The sequence below is a fragment of the Ranitomeya variabilis genome, chromosome 4, assembly GCF_051348905.1.
Source record: "Ranitomeya variabilis isolate aRanVar5 chromosome 4, aRanVar5.hap1, whole genome shotgun sequence".
Classification (NCBI taxonomy): Eukaryota; Metazoa; Chordata; class Amphibia; order Anura; family Dendrobatidae; genus Ranitomeya; species Ranitomeya variabilis.
Window position 1 is genome coordinate 741841593 of NC_135235.1, and position 19869 is coordinate 741861461.

The window sequence follows — 19869 nt, forward strand, 5'->3', positions numbered from 1 at the left end:
CCGTAAGGATGCCGACCCTAACGTATGGACTCCAGAAGCCGAGAGTGCTTTTCTTTCTCTAAAGCAGGCCTTCTTCTCTGCTCCAGTATTACATTGTCCAGACATGAACAAACAGTACTTCTGGAGGTTGACGCCTCATCATCTGGAGCTGGAGCCATTCTTACTCAGAAGTCTCCTGTTTTTTGCCCATTAGGATTTCATCCGGCATTTTCAGCCTGGTGATGCACTTTCCTGCTCCTTTCTGTCCGCTGATCAAGAGTAAGAACCTCAAATCCTCATCAAGCCATCCAAGATGGTTATTGAGGCTCAGGAAAACCTGTCCCAAATTCTGCTGGAAAAGACTTTAGTGGCAGAGCCGGCTAAGAGGTGAGTTCTGCAATGAGGGCATTATTCCAAGGCTGGACAGAAAAAGACTTTGCAGTTTATATCTCGCCACTACTGGTGGCGAAATTGTGGAGTTGGTTTCCACTTGTTCTCCCTGTGCCTGTAACAAGAATGCTAAGCAAATCCCATCTGGGCGACTCCTACTTCTCCTGGTGTCCTCAGCTCCTTGGCAGCATATTGGTATGGATTTTATTACAGATCTTCCTGTGTCAAATTTTCACTTAGGTTGTAATTAAAAAAAAAAAAACACATAGAAAAACCCTAAAAACGTTCCTTTTAGGCCATGTTCACACGATCCTTTTTTTGATCCTTTTTTTTTCAGGTCCTGATTTGGAAAACCCGCAGTGCAAAACTGCACTGCTGATTTTCCTGCAGTTTCTTCTGCAGATTCCTCTGCGGGTTTTCAACAGCACTTTCCTATTGGTGCCTGTTGAAAACAGGAGCTGAATCCGCAGAAAGAAGTGACATGGTACTTCTTTTTTTCTGCAGGCAAATCCTCGCGGATTTGCCTGAGAAAAAAAGGATAGTGGGCACAGCGGTTTTTGTTTTCCATAGAGTAACATTGGACTGTACCCTGCATGGAAAAAGGACCTGAAAAAAAAAGGATCAAAAAAAGGATAAAAAAAAGGATCGTGTGAACATAGCCTTATTAAATATTCTTCAAAAATTCTAAAAATTTCAAAAAAACACAGATACAAAAAAGCACCTTTCTGTCCTTAAGAACAAGGTTTGTGTATATTAGTATATACACACTTATACAGAGATTTTAGGAAAAAATTATTCCTGTCATGTCCCCACCAACACCCTAATAATCTGGTAGCCTTCCTGACAACAGAGGTTGGCACCCTAAATTCGATATGCTATTAAGACCATTCGTTACAGCATTGCCCTCATATTTAAGGGGCACCACTGACCTCATAACCAAACTTGATGGGGTAATAGTGGAACCAAACACCATTCTTATATCCATTGATGTTGAAGCTCTATACTCAAGCATACATCATGAGGCAGGTGTTGCAGCCACCGAATATTTTCTTAATACAAGAGGCAGACATCTATTTCCACACAAGTTTGTAGTGGAATTGCTTGAGTATATCCTAAGACATAACTTTTTTCTGCTTAACGGAAAATTCTACCACCAGCTCAGGGGCACAGCAACGGGGAGCCCCTTGCCCCCACCTATGCTAACCTGCTCCTGGGCTGCTGGGAGGATACCGTAGTGTTTGGGGATGGGGATGTCAAATCATTAGCAGCCATTATACCTCCCCCCAAAAAAAGAAGGGACATGGTTAGATCAGAGATCGGTAGGGACCTTTAGATGTGGACATTGTAGCTTCTGTAAATATATTACACCTTCAAACACATTTCAGAGCTCAGTTACCAAAAGAATTTATAAAAACAAATGCTTTGCAAACTGTAGGACCGAGGGGGTGATCTGCTTGTGCACATGTTCCTGCCCCAAAAGATTATGTGGGTAAAACCAAGAGACAATTACGTGTTAGAATAGGAGAGCATCTGGGAGATATCAGGAACAAGAGAGACACCCCAATAGCAAGGCATGTGAATTCTCAACATCTGGGTGACCTTGAAAGCATTAGATTTAGAACCATTGAAGTGGTTACTCCATCTGTAAGACAAGGCAACTGGGACAAGAAAATTCTACAGAGGGAAAGTAGGTGGACATTTTGGCTAGAGAGTTTGAGTCCAGCTGGTTTAAATGAGCAAATTAGCTTTGTAAGTTTCATATGAGTTTGTTGTTTTATAGAAAAATTTCTGATAAAAAAAACCCTATTAAGCCAATTGAACCTACTATCGGTTGATGTGTGCCAATATTGGATTGAGCACTATAGCAATGGAAGCACTTATAATGGTATGTAAATATACGGGAGGGGGTTATCGATAACCCTTCTTCTGGGTCCCATTATTCTCTTTGGATCCAATATGTATAACCTACCTTGTGGACTGTGCACAATTTTACAAAAGACAATCAAAACTTGTCTTTAATCAGCCGCTAAGTTTTAAATTATATATCGGGGGTGCTTTAAAAATAAATAAACATCTGTAATAAAGGTGCATAATGCGCACCTCAGTGGATTTAAATACATGTACAGTAGCAGATTAAACTGTCTGACTACAGGCTAGATGGATAATGCGGAAAGAATGCCTGTAGCTGCAGAATAGTAAATACGGTGCGCTCCCACTATAATGGAACGCAATCTGCGTGCCAAAGACCGGAAGTCTGCTTTTAGGAAGCTAGGCTGACACGCAAATGCGTTCCACCGACCGTAAGAATATCCAAATACCGGAAGTACTATCCAGCGCGGCAGACACGAGATTGTAAAGACAGCTAGGGTCTCACAAGTGCCTCTGATTGAGGTAATCATGGGTCCGTGGCTATAAATAAGAGGCGTGAACAGCCCATTTTTATTTTATATCCTAGCTGGGCTGAACTTAGTGTCATACACATCTTGTTGTTTGGTATGCATGTTGGATTTATTCTCCTAGACGAGGGGTTTGCAGGGATATAAGGGACAGTCAACGTGGAGCGGGGGCGCCATATCGAATTTAGGGTGCCAACCTCTGCTGTCAGGAAGGCTACCAGATTATTAGGGTGTTGGTAGGGACATGACAGGAATAATTATTTCCTAAAATTCCTGTATAAGTGTGTCTATACTAATATACACAAACCTTGGTCTTAAGGACTAAAAGGTGCTTTTTTGTATCTGCATTTTTTTGGAATTTTTAATGCATATTTAATAAAAGTAACGTTTTTAGGGTTTTTCTGTGTTTTTTTTTCAAAGATCTTCCTATGTCTTCAGGCTGTACTGTCACTTAGATAGTGGTAGATCACTTCACGACAATGGCACATTTCACTCCATTGTCAGGTCTTCAGTCAGCTCCAGAACTTGAGAACTTCATTCAGCACACCTTCTGTTTTCATGGAAATTAGTGTCACATCATTTCTGACTAAGGTGGCCAGTTCAGATACAAAGTTTGGTGGGCTTTTTGTAAACTTCTAAACCTTGTCTTGAATTTCTCATCTGCATACCATCCTCAATCTAATGGACAAGTGTAGAGTCAACCAGATACTGGCAAACCTCTTGAGGCACTTCACTAACGCACATCATGACAATTGGGTCAAACTCTTACCTTGAGAACAGTTCTCCTATAACAACCACATAAGTGAGTCTTTTGCGAGTTCTCCATTGTTGTAGAGACACGCGGGTTAGTAGTTGCTATCGTCACCTAGCCCGGCTACCTTAAAAAAGACCGCATGGACCTGGGCTCATCCCACTGAACATCCAAACTCCTTTCCCGTGGGCAAAATACCACTTAGGAAACACAGGATGATTGAAAAACAGTGTAGCAATAATTTATTGAACAAACAGACAATAACGTGATGGTGCAAAATGACAAAGTTTCACCCTCCGCTGACTCGCTGGGTTTAGAGCAGATGCAACTTCAGAGCTTTCAGGGCCGGCTACCCCCACTTGTGGCACCCCACTTTTGTCAGGCACCCAAAGAGAGGAGGTAAGGACAAGCTTAGGAAGCTGACAGTCCATTGAGCCATATGAATGAAGGGTCACAACCTGGCTTGTCTGTACATCTCCATGGGGCAAGGTGAAGGGTGGAAACCAATCCTAGCTTCCCCAAACGTACCATGGGTTCAGTGATGATCAGTGGAGCAGATCTGTATTCTTGCAGCTAGGGCCATGGTCCTTAAGCTGGCATCCTGTACAATGTCAAATCTTTGTTCCTTTTGATGGAGCCATGGTGGAGCTTGGCAGATGTCCTGTATTGTGTTCCTGGCTGTGGTTTTGTAATGTAACCCTGATAAAGGGGCAGATCCATTTTATAGTTCACAGCTCTTATTCAGGCATTTTTCCACAGGATTGGGTGAATTGTGGCAGGGGCTAATCTCTCAATGTTTGAATATTTAATCAATCTGCATAGTTAAGGTACCTTCACACTAAACGATATTGCTAGCGATCCATGACGTTGCAGCGTCCTGGCTAGCGATATCGTTTAGTTTGACACGCAGCAGCGATCTGGATCCTGCTGTGATATCGCTGGTCGTTGAACAAAGTTCAGAACTTTATTTGGTCGTCAGACCGGCGTGTATCGTCGTGTTTGAAAAGCAACGATACCAGCGATGTTTTACACTGGTAACCAGGGTAAACATCGGGTTACTAAGCGCAGGGCTGCGCTTAGTAACCCGATGTTTACCCTGGTTACCAGTGTAAAATGTAAAAAAAACAAACTACATACTCACCTTCACGTCCCCCGGCGTCCGCTTCCCACACTGACTGAGCGCTGTAAAGTGAAAGTGAAAGTACAGCACAGCGGTGACGTCACCGCTCTGCTGTTAGGGCCGGCGCTCAGTCAGTGCAGGAAGCGGACGCCGGGGGACGTGAATGTAAGTATGTACTGTTTGTTTTTTTTTACATTTTACGCTGGTAACCAGGGTAAACATCGGGTTACTAAGCGCGGCCCTGCGCTTCGTAACCCGATGTTTACCCTGGTTACCTGGGGACCTCGGCATCGTTGGTCGCTGGAGAGCGGTCTGTGTGACAGCTCTCCAGCGATCAAACAGCGACGCTGCAGCGATCGGCATCGTTGTCGCTATCGCTGCAGCATCGCTTAATGTGAAGGTACCTTTAGTCCTCTGTTTTGCAGTATAACAAACTGGATGATCTGGTACAATGAGTAATGAACACAATAGCAAACATCGATTGTTCAATGACCCTGCCTCCCTTGCTTGCAAAGATAGCAGACGATAACCTGCAGGAGCTGATATAAGAGGTAAACAGCACCCATTCAGCAATTTCACAATCATCAATTCTAGAGTCAACATTCAGATTCATATGACAATAGTCCATGTGTCTTGAACAACTCAAGAAAAAACACAAATTCAATAGTCCACGTTCAGACAATAGCCTATGTCTCCTGGCCTACTGAAAATAGATGTCTGGAAAATTAAGATCAAATGCTGTGTCATCACAATTGTTTTTGGACAACAGCCAGGAATTCCTCTTCATGTATCGGCGGCTTCTGGTGTTCATGCCGCCGATGATCTTACTGGGGATTTCTTGAAGACATGGTTTGACACTAAGGTCACTCTGGGGAGACTCTGCGTATGAATAAACATGTGTATTAAAGATGATTGGATTCACATTGTCATTGTCCTGGAGATAAGGTGTAGTTGTCCTTTAAGAACATTTATCTTAAAATCCCATTCTACAAGTTATGTCCTCGCTTCATTTGTCCCTTTGAAGTCATCAAATTAATGCGGTGTCCTACAAATTGAAGTGGTCAGCCTCCTTACTGATACCCAATTCCTTCTTTGAATACAGCCGGAGGCCAATCATTTTAAGTCCCTTCTTCAAGGATGTCTTCCAGATGTCTAAACATTATTTCTAGGATCCATAGTAGAGATGTCTCTAGTTTAAGATTTTCAGTGATCGAAAAATTGTATAAACCCATACATGGGGGAGACCATAAAAAAAAACTATTTAATACAGAATCCTTTTGGATATTTATGCTAGAAACCAGATGGGTTTCTTTTAATACACGATCTTATTCTTCAATATTAACAATATTTTTATATGCAAATGGGGTTGTCATTACTTGCTATGCTTTGCTTAATAATTCATTTGTATTTCTATTTTGTACGAGCACTTTTTTAATTTTTGTATGGCATTTGATATTCCCTAATTGGATACCACACATGTGTATGGCAACGCCTATTACTTGACTATCAGTTTCTTAAATGCCTAATTGTTCAGACAGCAAGTAGACCATGAGTAAGACTTTTGGCAAAACGCGTAGATCTGAAACCTTCTTGTTGCACTGTCATATTACCATCAAGTTTGTTTGGAGCATGTTATATATGGCTAATTAAAAGCTAAGTTTTACAAACAATGTACAAGCTTCCTCGCTGAATTTTTCCCACTTTTGGTGTTCGTGCTGCAGCTACTCTGGCTTATTTCTTGCTTAGTATTTCATGCTTAATACCCTGAAAGGTGAGTGGACTTTTTTGTTTATTTGCACTGCCTCCAGTCTATAAGACACACTCACTTATTAGCAAGATCTTTTTCTTGCTAAAAGTGTGTGCATCAAAGATCCCGCTCAAGGGGGTAATGCTGAACCCCACCGCTGCCAACAATTGTCAAGACATGAACCGGAGAGATCACACAGAATCCCTCCACAACCACCAATTGTCAAATATCACCACCTCAGAGGTTGCGCACTGTTATCTTTCTGTCAAGAACAGCGCTCTGCTGCTCCTATCTTCCGAACAATTACGCGATTGACGGACGATTAAGAGAGCAAGCCTCAGGCTGTTTCCACTAATAGGACTGTTATTGGGAAAATAACAATGAGCGTATGGTATATACACCCCTCATTTCAATAAATGGACTGTATATATACCCCGGGTACGGTCACTGCTAACTCCATGCTAAACCAAGAACAACTTGCTGCCACCAACAGTTATTTATACAGGCTGACTGGATGCCTGATATCTGTTAGCATATGGCTTCAGGGTGCGGCTTACAGAATAAAAGGGACAGAATAATTAAATTTTATGTTTAATCCAGAACGATAGGCAGAGTTTATTAAAAAAAATATACAAAAAGTTTTACAAAGGGGACAAACAATACAGCATATGCAGTGCATAAAATAAACAAGATTAAAGCAGGAAGCTTACTATGGTGATCAGAGAGATGATTTGGCTTAGGGAAGGAGAGCACTTTGATTGGGAATGTCCAGTGAGAGGGATTGTGCATACACCGATATACAGTATATCTTTCTGCATGAACCCAGATCCTAATTAACCTTGACCTTTTATCAGCACCTAAGTTACACCCAGACTCCCCTCCTTGATGACCTCACGTGGGCTGAGTAGTGGGATGTTCTCAGCCCTTCAGGATTTTATATAATTACCAACAATAACAATAGCATCACTCCTGAAGACTGCAGAAATTCAAGATCACCACTATGCTTTTTAGCGCGATTCCATATAGATAGTAAACATGACATAGCTGGAGTCAGCGATCTACTGATTTGGGGCTTATAGGCAGGCATTGCTTTATGGATTTTAAGGTTTTCCATGATAGTGTCAAAAAACTATGCTAAGTTGTAAAGTAATTTCCCTTTCTTATTTAATTATACGACTGTCTGTTACATCTTTTTGTACAATTTGTCAATAACAATATATATATTGTTTCTCCCCTAATGAGTTATTTTTGACGGTCAATAAAATATGATTTTCCAGTAATTAATTTTTCACGCTATAGGAATGATAATGGATTCTCTGTCTGGCATTTTCCAGCGGTGTCGGCACCTGCATTCCTGGGGTTGATGTAAGGTTGTTACATTATGTGAAACCTGCCCCCAATCAGCACTGGTGTCACCATCCCCACATCCCCAAATCAAACATCACAAAGTCAGAGAACAGCTGCAGCCCTGGCTTCCAGTTGATATTCAATACATCCAAGGTGGGGAGGACAGTAAAGCTGACACTGATTGGGAGCAGGGCTCATGTGATGCAACGACCTCTTGTGAGCCTCGGGAATTTAAGTCCCGACACCACGGGAATGGCACCGGCACCACTGGAATGGCACCGGCACGAAAGCCGAGATGACTGTTTTTATTTTAACGAGGCCAAACATGGGTACTGACATGGGGTTGTTGTCGGGTAAATCATTTCCAACATGATGAACATGGAAAAAAAGCTTCTCCCCTGTGTGACTGCTCTGATGTTTATTAAGTTGATTTTCAAGCAAAACAGTTACCACATTAAGATTATAAAAAAGGCTTCTCCCCTAACAGACTTTTCTGGTCAAAAAGAAGAGATGATTTCTTCACAAAATATTTTCCACATTCTGAACAGAAAAAGGCTTCTCCCCTGTGTGAGTTCTCTGATGTGCGTTAAGACTTGATTTCCTTGTAAAATATTTCCCACATTCTGAACATGAAAAAGGCTTCTCCCCTGTGTGAATTCTCTGATGTTTGACAAGACTTGATTTCTCTGTAAAACATTTCCCACATTCTGAACAGGAAAAAGGTTTCTCCCCTGTGTGAGTTCTCTGATGTACGCTAAGATGTGATGTATTTGTAAAATATTTCTCACACTCTGAACATGAAAATAGCTTCTCCCCTGTGTGAATTCTCTGATGTTCGATAAGATTTGATTTCACTGTAAAACATTTCCCACATTCTGAACATAAAAATGGTTTCTCCCCTGTGTGACTTCTCTGATGAGTGATAAGATTTGATTTCCTTGTAAAATATTTCTCACATTCTGAACAGGAAAAAGGCTTCTCCCCTGTGTGAGTTCTCTGATGTTTGACAAGATTTGATTTATCTGTAAAACATTTCCCACATTCTGAACATGAAAATAGCTTCTCCCCTGTGTGAGTTCTCTGATGTTCGAGAAGATTTGATTTCACTGTAAAACATTTCCCACATTCTGAACATAAAAATGGTTTCTCCCCTGTGTGACTTCTCTGATGAGTGATAAGATTTGATTTCCTTGTAAAATATTTCTCACATTCTGAACAGGAAAAAGGCTTCTCCCCTGTGTGAGTTCTCTGATGTTTGACAAGATTTGATTTATCTGTAAAACATTTCCCACATTCTGAACATGAAAATAGCTTCTCCCCTGTGTGAGTTTTCTGATGTTCGAGAAGATTTGATTTCACTGTAAAACATTTCCCACATTCTGAACATAAAAATGGTTTCTCCCCTGTGTGAGTTCTTTGGTGTCTATCAAGATGCATTTTCCTGTTAAAACATTTCCCACATTCTGAACATGAAAATAGCTTCTCTCCTGTGTGACTTCTCTGATGTGTGATAAGATTTGATTTCTGTGTAAAATATTTCTCACATTGTGAACATGAAAAAGGTTTCTCCCCTGTGTGAGTTCGCTGGTGATTAACCAGATTTGATTTCTTGTTAAAACATTTCCCACACTTGGAACAAGAATAGTTATTCTTTACTGAGTGAATGTTTTGATGTTTCAGTAAAGATTTTTCAGAAGGAAAATGATTTCCATATTCTAAACCTGAAAATGATTTTTTTGCTTCATGAGCAGTTAGTTTTTGAATGCTTATTTTGTGACTTTGATTTTCCTTAGTAGTCTGTAATGAATCAGAAGACAGGACATGTTTGAAAGCATCAGATGAGAGATCATCGCTGTGAAGGGATGATGGTGTGTTTGGAGTAATGGCAGTCCCTTTATTTGTATCCTGTGGAATCTCAAGATCATCTGATTTAAAAATTGAAGATATTAGCTGTCCTTCTGTTCTCCTGGTACAGTCATCTGCCAAGAATAAAATCAGTTATTAATTTTTAATAAAATATCCTTAACTTATATTTTTGAACATTTCTACTTAAACTGCCTGTAAAAATAGCAAGTTATGCAAAAATATTGATTTACCAAGACAATGACAGTTCATAGGCTAATCGAAAACCTCATAACATGCACGAGTAGATTGTGGTGCTCGAATAAAAAGCCACCAAACTGTATTGTAGGCAAAAGTAATACCAATTAAAACTATACTCATTTGAAAAAAAAGTCCCCACTCAGGTCCATCATCTGTCAGTGGAAAAACAGATTTCCACATTATTAGTGGCTCAAAGTCTTTTGAAAAGCAACATGGCTTCTAAAAACCAATCCAGCAATGTCAGCTCTGCTGGAAGGTGCCAGATACAAGCTTATTCTCCTCTGGTTCAGTTCTCTGTTCTCAGCTCCCGACTTCTGAATTCGTTACCTGTTGTGACCCTGGCCCCTTTACTGACTACTCTTGCATCTTCTGATTTGGCATTTTCTCCACCTTCCTTGTTCTGACCCGGCAACCTAACTATTCTTCCCATCTCTAACAACAGAACAGCAGGTAACGACGTGGCCCAAGCCTAGGGGTCTCTATATCAGTCCAAATCCGTGTATATCTTTTAACCTCTTTCTGACATATGGGCATAATAGTACGCCGCTGTCGAACACTCTGCCTTTGATGAGGGAACTGGCGGTGAGCCCACATCTTTCCACTCACGTCAGCTGTTTTGAACAGCTGACATGTGCCCAGAACAGCCGCGGGTGGAATCGTGATCCACCCGCAGCTATTAACCCGTTAGATGCCCCTGTCAAACGCTGACAGAGGCATTTTAACATGCTCTTCCGGTAATCATGGCCAGAAATCTCACCCACCGGTGACCCGTAATGTGATGGCAGGTCACCGATGCATTGGCATTACTACCAGAACTCTCCTGGAGACCTCTAGGTTTGTCACTGCTGGATTGCTATGAGTGCCACCCAGTGGTGGACACTCATAGCAAGTGAGTAATTCTGCTACATACAGGTGATCTGATCATCGCCTGTATGTAGCAGAGCTGATCGAGTTATGGCAGCTTTTAGTCTCCCATGAAGACTATTGAAGCATGCCAAAAGTAAAAAAAAAAGTTTTTAACATAAAAAAATATATAAGAGTTCAAGTTACCCACCTTTCTCCCCATTCAAAATAAAAGAATAATAATAATAAAAAAAATTCAAACATACACATATTTGGTATAACCGCATTCAGAATCGCCAGATCCATCGATAAAAAAAAAAAAAAGGATTAACCTCATCGTTAAACGGCGTAGCAAGAAAAAAAGTCAAAACACCAGAATTATGTTTTTTTTTGGTCGCTGCGACATTCCATTAAAATGCAGTAACAGGAGTTCAAAAGATCGTATCTGCACCAAAATGATATAATTAAAAACGTCAGCTCGGCACGCGAAAAATAAACCCTCACCCAACCGGAGATCCCGAAAATTGGAAACACTACTAGTATCATAAAATGGCACCATTTTTTTTTTTTCTTTTTAAACAAAGTTTGGAATTTGTTTTCACCACGTAGACATGTTTGGTGTCTATGAACAAGTAATGACCTGGAGAATCATATTGGCAAGTCAGTTTTAGCATTTAGTGAACCTAATAAAAAAGCAAAAACGAAAAACAAGTGTGGGATTGCACTTTTTTTTGGCAATTTCACCGCACTTGGAATTTTTTTCCCGTTTTCGAGTACGAGACATGGTAAAACCAATGGTGTAGTTCAAAAGCACAACTCGTCCTGCAAAAAACAAGCCCTCACATAGCCATTTTGACCAAAAAATAAGAAAGTTATGGCTCTGGGAAGAGCAAAAAATGAAAATGCAAAACCAAAAATACCTCTGGTCGATAAGGGGTTAAAGGAAGATGAGCAAGACAATCCCTGTGATATGGAAAACGGAGTAGATCGCGCCAAGCTTGTTCATAGTAGCCATATTTCAGTTGCCAGGTGACCATGAACAGTGCCCCCACTATATTGTGTCTACAAACTATTCCAGGAAGATTTACATTCCAATAGCTAAATGGCGCTCCTTCTCGTCTTATCTCCACCATGTGCCCAGACTGTAGTGTACAACTGTATCTAGGGTATTGTTGGATTCAAGAGAAGTTGTAAAATTATTTGTAAGGTCCATTTGTTTCCTATTACACTTTTTGATGAATTCCAAAGATATCACCACATAAAGTGACACATGTCAAATTTGAAATATGAGACCTGACTAGGAAGATAAAACTGGCTGTGGTTAGTGGTTAAATCAAAGTCTTTCGGGAACTAACTACTGTAATCAAAAACCGAGTATAGAAAGTAACATCTACTGAAATGATCAAACTCAACGGTCTTCATCAGTAAAACATGAGTAACTAAAGGTGAACTTCTCTGGAATAATTAGAGTATGTGGCTTGGTAATTCTTGCACGTTTTGTGGCTGTCTAACAGTCGCCAAACATGCGGCCGCAGAGACTCACACAAGTCATTCAAGAATAGAGAAATTAAGAGTTTACAGGGAAAAAGTACTTTACTTTTACTGTATAATGACTTGCATATAAAAAGTATTTATTAAAAAATTATCAATTAAAGTTAACCGAAATTGATTTTTTAAATTCAAAAACTGGAAATTTCAGTGTAATTTATGAAGAAAGCAAGAAGAGCCAAAAATTAAGGACTCAGATACACCCTGTATTAGACATAAGGGAGGTCCTACTACACATTCTGTTCAAATTGTCATGCAGTGGTACTTGTAAACCCATAAAGCTATACGCCAAGTGTGGGTCATTCATACACACTTCAAGGCACCAACTGTACTACCTTATTCAAATACTGTGAACAAAGTGTAGTTGTTGTACTGCTGTCATCTGGTGGTGTGAAAAAGCCGGGTCTAATCCTGGCTTTGTTCATTTCTAGCAGAATGAGCCTGTCAGCAGTTTCTGTTGACAGGTGAAAGCGCCAGTCTATTAAGATCCCCCAGTGGCACTAAGAACTCGCTCAGACAAGATGCTAGCGCAGGAAAGCACAACACCTCCAAGGCATAGAGGGACAGATCATGCCAGGTGTCCAGCTTTGAGACCCAATATCTGAACGTCACAGAGGAATTATGGAGTATGCTTGTTTTGTAAGCCAGTTACTGCTTGACCCTATTTAAAAACATTTCCATCCTTGACAAAAATACCCAGTAATCAGGGCCTGGACGCTAAGAGGGTGTCATGATATTGGGCCAGGTCTTTGACAGTGTACCCCTGCATCTGCTGTACATGGTGTGTGCCTCACTCGCCTTGCCTCCTTGGATGGGCAAGCTGCCCCCTGCTGCTAGTGTTGTCCGATAGAGAATTTGTGTCAACATCTTTTCCTTCTGGCCTTCTGGTATATCACCATTTTAGTACACCTCTCCATCTCAGGAGGGAGAGGTGCAAACAGGGGCGCCGCTATGATGAGGCAAGTTGAGCCCTTTGCTTCAGGCGGCAGTCGTCACTGAAAGGGGGCGGCAGAGAGGCAGTCAGAACACATGATGCAGACTCTCCATAATCCCTGACATTTGCTGAGTGTCACTAGTGCGGTGCGCGCGCCCCTGCTCACAACCCAGAACCTATTGGCTGCTCTGTGCGCACAGGACCTGTGATGAGATCACAGGAGGGGAGGAGTCAGGGGTCACATGATCGGGATCTCCATGGATTGCAGGACTCTGCTTTGCTGGTTGCCATGGTAAGCATGGCATGCTACCTTATGTGTGGGGTCAGGAAGGGTTTACAGTGTGGATGTAGCAGAGAAGTGTGTGTATGAGGTGTACGGAGCGGAGCTGAATGTGTACGAGGTGTACGGAGTGGAGCTGCATGTGGATGAGGTGTACGGAGCGGAGCCGCGTGTGTATGAGGTGTACGGAGCGGAGCCGTGTGTGTATGAGGTGTACAGAGCCGTGTGTGTATGAGGTGTACGGAGCGGAGCCGTGTGTGTATGAGGTGAGCAGAGCCGTGTGTGTATGAGGTGTACGGAGCGGAGCCACATGTGTATGAGGTGTACGGAGCAGAGCGGGGTGTGTATGAGGTGTATGGAGCGGAGCCGCGTGTGTACGGAGCGGAGCCGTGTGTGCAAGGTGTGTAGGAGTAACTGTGTGGCCATTATACGGTACGCAGTATCATGTGCTGCCATTATACAGTATTGAGCACTGTGTGTGTGTGGCCAATATACAGTATGGAGCATCATGTGGGACCATTATACAGTATGGAGCACCATGTGTGGCCATTATACAGTATGGAGCATCATGTGTGGCCATTATACTGTATGGAGCATCATGGTTGAGTTTTGTTGCTGCTATGATCGGTTGATGTCCTGTGTATCCCTTACAAATGGGCTTTGTTTACTCCTTTATGGAATCTTTCGCACAAAGCACTGGCACTTTCTCTAGAGCTATTAATTCATGTTAAATAGTATTTACCTGGTGGGTACCGCCTTGCCACTCTATTTGGTGAGTTTCTTGTCATCTCCCTGTCATCTCTCATTTTATTGTTTATGTATTCTGTATGTCAATAAAATTGTTACTTTTATATAAATCAGGTTCATTTGGTGCTTTTCTTTATTGGTTGAAGTATGGAGCATCATGTACGGGCAATATACAGTATGGAGCACTGTGTCGCCAATAAACAGTATGGCGCATCATGTGTGGCCATTATACAGTATGGAGCTTCATGTGGGGCTATTATACAGTATGGAGCATCATGTGGGGCTATTATACAGTATGGAGCATCATGTGGGGCCATTGTACAGTATGGAGCATTATGTGGGGCCATTATACAGTATGGAGCATCATGTGGGGCCATTATACAGTATGGAGCATCATGTGTGGCCATTATTCAGTATGGAGCATCATGTGCGGCCATTATACAGTATGGAGCATCATGTGTGGCCAATATACAGTATGCAGCATCATGTGTATGGAGCAATATATGGGGCTCATTATTCTGTATGGAGCACTGTGGTGCCCAGAATACTGTATAGAGGACTATACTGTCTGATTTATGACCTATTGTAGAATGTATGCAGCGCCCCAGAGTCCTGGTCGTTGCAGTACTGATGCTCCGCCGCTAAGGGGAGTGATGGTACGTCTGATGGCACTTAACGAGTTCACCTGACCAGGTATCACAGACACCAATACACTTCACAGTCTGGCCTCCAGGGGGAGCAAAGGGCACTATGCATTAGGCCACTCCTCACAATCTGGTAAAACTGGGGGTTGGATAGAAAGTTAGAGAGAAGCTGACTGGGTTGGAACCAGGCAACATCCTGTGGCAGAGGGTGTTGCAGGGGAAGATTCAGGGGGGTCCCTGTCAGGGGTGGGATCCTGACAGAGGCCTAGCGAACAGGAAAGAACGTTACGGGACCGCGCCTGCACTTCATTGCGGCGGTACCCCAAGAAAGGACAAGAAGCGAGGTTTAATGTGAAGAGTGAGAAACGAGATCATAGCAAAAAGGAGACAACACCAGTAGGAGTCGTGCTGTAAGATCGAGGCTACATCCTACTGAGGCGCGACGCCGGTGGCCGGAAACGCCGAGGAAGTATTGGCTCCAAGCATTACTTCAAACCAACGGCAGGACAGTTAATTATAGGTTGGCTGTCTCACCTAAATCACCTAAGCAGACATAGGGGGCAACTGTGGGAGAGGGGTGTCACTATGGCCCCGGAAGAACTCCAGGCCTACCCGTCATACGGGTGCGTCCTAGCCATATCATCTGGGGGACGGAGAAGAACATTAGAATAGTTGTGTGAGAAGAGAACATCAGAGAAAGAGAACATCAGAGAAAGAACATCAGAGAAAGACCAACAGGAAGAGAGAGAACATCAGAGAGACACAACAGTTGTGAGGACTATCCCGTGGGCTCAGCATGGACGTACTACAACACACAGGCGTTAGAAGGTAGGCACAGATTTCCACCTGCAAAGGGAACTCTGGATGTGCCATCGGACCGGCCGGTCTCAGCCAGCCCTGTTAGCAGTACTCTGGATTGAGGATCCTGAAGCCTTCAGTAAAGAGGTAAAGAGACTGCAACCCTGAGTCCTCGTTATTCACCGCGACTTGCACCACCATCACACCTTTTATTGGACGCCCCTTAGCCGGGTCACGGACCGGGTCTAGCCACCGTGACAACCCCAGACCTGAGACAGAGAGACCCAGTACCGGGTACCCCGCGGCCCTGCGTCTGGGGGCGCTCCATGTACAATAGTTATCACTCATGTAATGTATGGGGGACTGTATATGAGATGGGAGCCCTATAGGGGGGCTGTACTGTATATGTGTTTGAGGGGTCGCCATTTTGAAGTTTGCCTCAGGCAGCAGTGTGGCTAGGTTCACCCCTGGGTGCAAACTTCTCCTTGAAGCGTGGGTCTAGCAGGGTGTACAACCAGTACTCTTTTCTGGCTAAAATGAATATAACACGAGAGTCACGGGAAAGGCAGCAGTACATGAAGTATGCCATATGTGCCAAGTTCCCTACAGCCAACACTTCCCTGTCTCCACCATGCTGACTATTCCCCATCTCCTCTAATCTCTTCCTACTCATTCCCCTCCTCAGCACATCCACATAGGAAAATTGTGTGTACTAGACTCTGTTGTGCTCCTATTCCTCTACCTCCTCATTGTTAGCCAATTTGCACTGAGCATATTAAATGAGGCTGAGCTAGGTAGTATCTCCATGTCTCATGTCTTCCTCCATTTCCACCTGATCTGCATGTAAAGCTTCATATTTGTCAGCAGCAACTGTTGAAGTAGGCATAGAAGCGGAAGCAGTGTGCTGGTGATGGCATCATCACTGCTCATGATCTTTGTGGAGTTCTCAAAGTCTTGGAGAACCGCAAACATGTCATACATCCATGCTGACTCTTCAGTTATGTGCAGAGTCTGACCAGAATACAGGCAAGCACGATGGAGCTGGTATTTCACAACTGGTCTCTGCCACTCACAAAGCCTTGCCAGCTTGTGCAGTGTGGCATTCCAATGCATGGCCACGTCGCACACCAGTCGGTGAGCTGGCACCTGCATGTGCTGCTGCAACACTGCCAGAGCGACGGTAGCTGTAGCTGACTGTGGAAATGGGCGCCCATGCGGCGTACTTTGATCAGAAGCTCTGGCAACTGTGTAGGTTTTCAGCAACTGAGGGCTAGGGCCAATTTCAGTAAGTGTCACATTCAGTTAGAGAGAGTGCGGTGAGGTGACTGCAGCAGTCACAGTCAATAGGCTGCTAGGGAAAGTGTGAGTATGTTAATCAAAGCAGTGCATTGTCAAAAACCCTTCCATGCAAATCCATCTGTAGGCTTGGGAACCTTGAGATGGACATCGGGGCCTTTAAGTGCTCTGAGCCTGCGGAGCTGCAGGGAAAGAAGGACTTAAACTCTCAGAGGCAGGAGGTGATGGAATTTGGGTGCATTGCTTGTGATGGAGATGAATTCCTAGGGCTAGCGGAGTTAGCAAGAGAGATGCTCTGCCCATACTGAGAATTAGGGCTAAAGTTAAGTCCAGTACCTGTGGGAAAGTCCTTAACCCATTGGGCCCTATCCTATATGCCTTATTGTAATGACCGAAAGCTGTCAATAAAGGTTTGACTGCTTTAACAAATTCAATGTCCCCCGGATTGTTTGCTTTGAAGGTTCTGGAATATGGGAGCATAGAGACAATGGAAGCCTATGGGCCACGTTTTGTCTGTTGGGTGCCAGAGTGTGCAGAAGCAGCAGCTCGCCCACAAATACCTCAATCAGTCACCTTACACAAGCATGGTACGTGTGTGAGCTTGCCAACCTTCAGAATCTCCACCAGGTTACACCCATTATCACACACCACCATAGCTGGTTGTAGGGTCTGCGGAGAGAGCCAGAGATCTGTCTGGTCTGTTATTCCTTTCAATAACTCTGCAGCAGTATACAGTTTGTCCCCTTGACAAATTACTTTCAGCGGAGTCTATTTCCGCTTTGCTAAGGCAGTGCTGCAGAGCTTCCAGCTGATGTAGACAACATGCTCTGAGATAGCAAATCAAAGATGATAGATGAGAAGTAGAGACTCCAGGAACTGGAGTAGGATGTGGAGGAAACCCTGATAGAAGTAGGTCCAACAATCCTACGTGTAGGCAACACATGTGCCATGCCATGGTGGGACTCGGGCGCAGCCTCCACAAAATCACTCAGTGTGTTGTCAGGGAATTGTAGCATGCCTGAGCACACGCGATTATCAACGTGTTGGACGTTAATTGGACAATCACAGTAACCATGTTGGAAAGGGCACGGGTGATCATAATGAACACGTGCTGGTATAAGGCGGGGACGCCACACCGGGACAAATAGTGGCGGCTGGGGACCAAGTAGCAAAGGACCAAATGTGTATACCTGTAGCAGGCCATCTCTTTAATTTATTTCTTTCTAACTATGGGAATTTCACACAAACCAAGTTCTACAGTACATATGACAAGTCAGTTTTGGAACAACCAAATGTGCAGATCTGTAGCAGGCCAATTTTTCTTTTTCATTTCAAACAAAAAATTTCACCCAAAGCAGGTTATACAGTATGTACACTCCCTGACAGAAGTTATGTGGCTTATCCATGTTATGTAAATAAAAGCTTATAACCTGACATTAAATTCATCCATTGGTTGTATAAATTATTCTTTTGAAAGCTGAAACCCTCCGAAATGTGGTTTAGGTTAAGAAAATAAATTGGCATCAATGCAGAAATATTGATTAGTTAATATTTCACAGAATGGTCAGAATTTGGCAAGACAAAAGTTTTGTCGCCCACAGAAAGTAATGTGATATGCAAACAAATTAACTTAAAATACAAATATATGTTGTAACTCAGGATCAGTACAGGATTAGTAATGTAATGTATGTACACAGTGACTGCACCAGCAGAATAGTGAGTGCAGCTCTGGAGTATAATCCTGTATTATATTTCACAGTGGCTGGGGGGCTTTTATTACCCCACATTATGTATAATGGTCACCTATGGTGTAACCCTTTATATGCTGCAGTGCTTTACAAATATATGTTGCCTAACATTGGTGAATGAAGTTGTGGTGCTATTTCATATTTTGTGTGACTTCCATGAGCTTGAAGGACTGCATCCATGCGGTTCAACAATGATTCATACAATTTAATAATGAAGTCATCAGGAATAGCAAAGAATGCCGTCTTACATGCCTCCCAGAGTTCATCTAGATTCTTTGGTTTTGTCTTCCAAGCCTCCTCTTTCATCCTACCCCAAACATACTCAATGATGTTCATATGTCTGGTGACTGGGTTGGCCAGTCCTTGAGCACCTTGATCTTTCTGTTTGTAGTATCTAGGGTTAAATCTGGATAGCCTCATTTTGGTTTCTCTGAGGCTTTTTATAGCCTCTTTCTGGGACCTGCTTTGTCGGTTATACTTCTGCCCTCGGCTTAGAGTGACGACCCCTGTGTGCCTGTGCCTGTGTTTGTCAGGACTCTGAACATTTTTTACCTTTTGTGCATTACTGCCCTTTTCCAACATGGCTTCTTTGGTCTCATGTGCACTTGTCTTGCTACTATAAAACTCCACCCCAGCCTTCAGTCTGTGCTAGATTATTCTGCTTTGCATCCAGCTCCTGATTACTCCCTGGCCTTGCACCTGCACCTGTGAACCTGTGTTGGAGATCCTGCCACTCTGCTCTGAGTTTCTGCTGCCTACACCAGTGTTCAGTAATCCTCCTTCATCTGCTGCTCGTGTTACTTCCATCTGCATTTGCTGGACATGTAAGCTGTTTCTGCTCTGCAAAACCTGAGACTATTAACCAGGCCTCCCTGGTTGAGCCAAGATATGATTTGAGCTGCCTAATAGCATATCTATCTGTGTCTGGACTAAGTCAAGGATCTATTCATGTCAAGTTTCCTCAAGAATAACTGTGCTTCACAGACTTTCTGTTTGTTTGCATCTACCTCTGAAGTTTCCTCTTGACTGCTAAGCTGCGTTTATTATTTGCACCAAGTGTTGTAGATTTGAGTTTCTCTCTGCACCTGCTTGAATCACCGTGTGATAATATAAACTTTACCACTTATAAAACTGTGTCCTGTTGTCTTGTTCCACGCAAAGAGTCTCCTGAATTATCCCCTATAATTATTACAGTGTT

The 19869-nt window shown here is 42.9% G+C and overlaps 2 protein-coding genes across 2 annotated transcripts in view; both read right to left on the reverse strand.

Moving 5' to 3' along the window:
* Positions 1-19869, reverse strand: part of LOC143768028 (uncharacterized) — a 263897-nt gene that overhangs the window by 217534 nt on the left and 26494 nt on the right. The window lies entirely within an intron of this gene.
* Positions 6965-19869, reverse strand: part of LOC143768007 (uncharacterized) — a 40830-nt gene continuing 27925 nt past the window's right edge. Inside the window, exon 7 of the mRNA XM_077256629.1 lies at positions 6965-9709. Within this exon, the coding sequence (XP_077112744.1) occupies positions 8250-9709 (1460 nt within the window). The 3' untranslated portion in view covers positions 6965-8249. The remainder of the gene's footprint in view (positions 9710-19869) is intronic.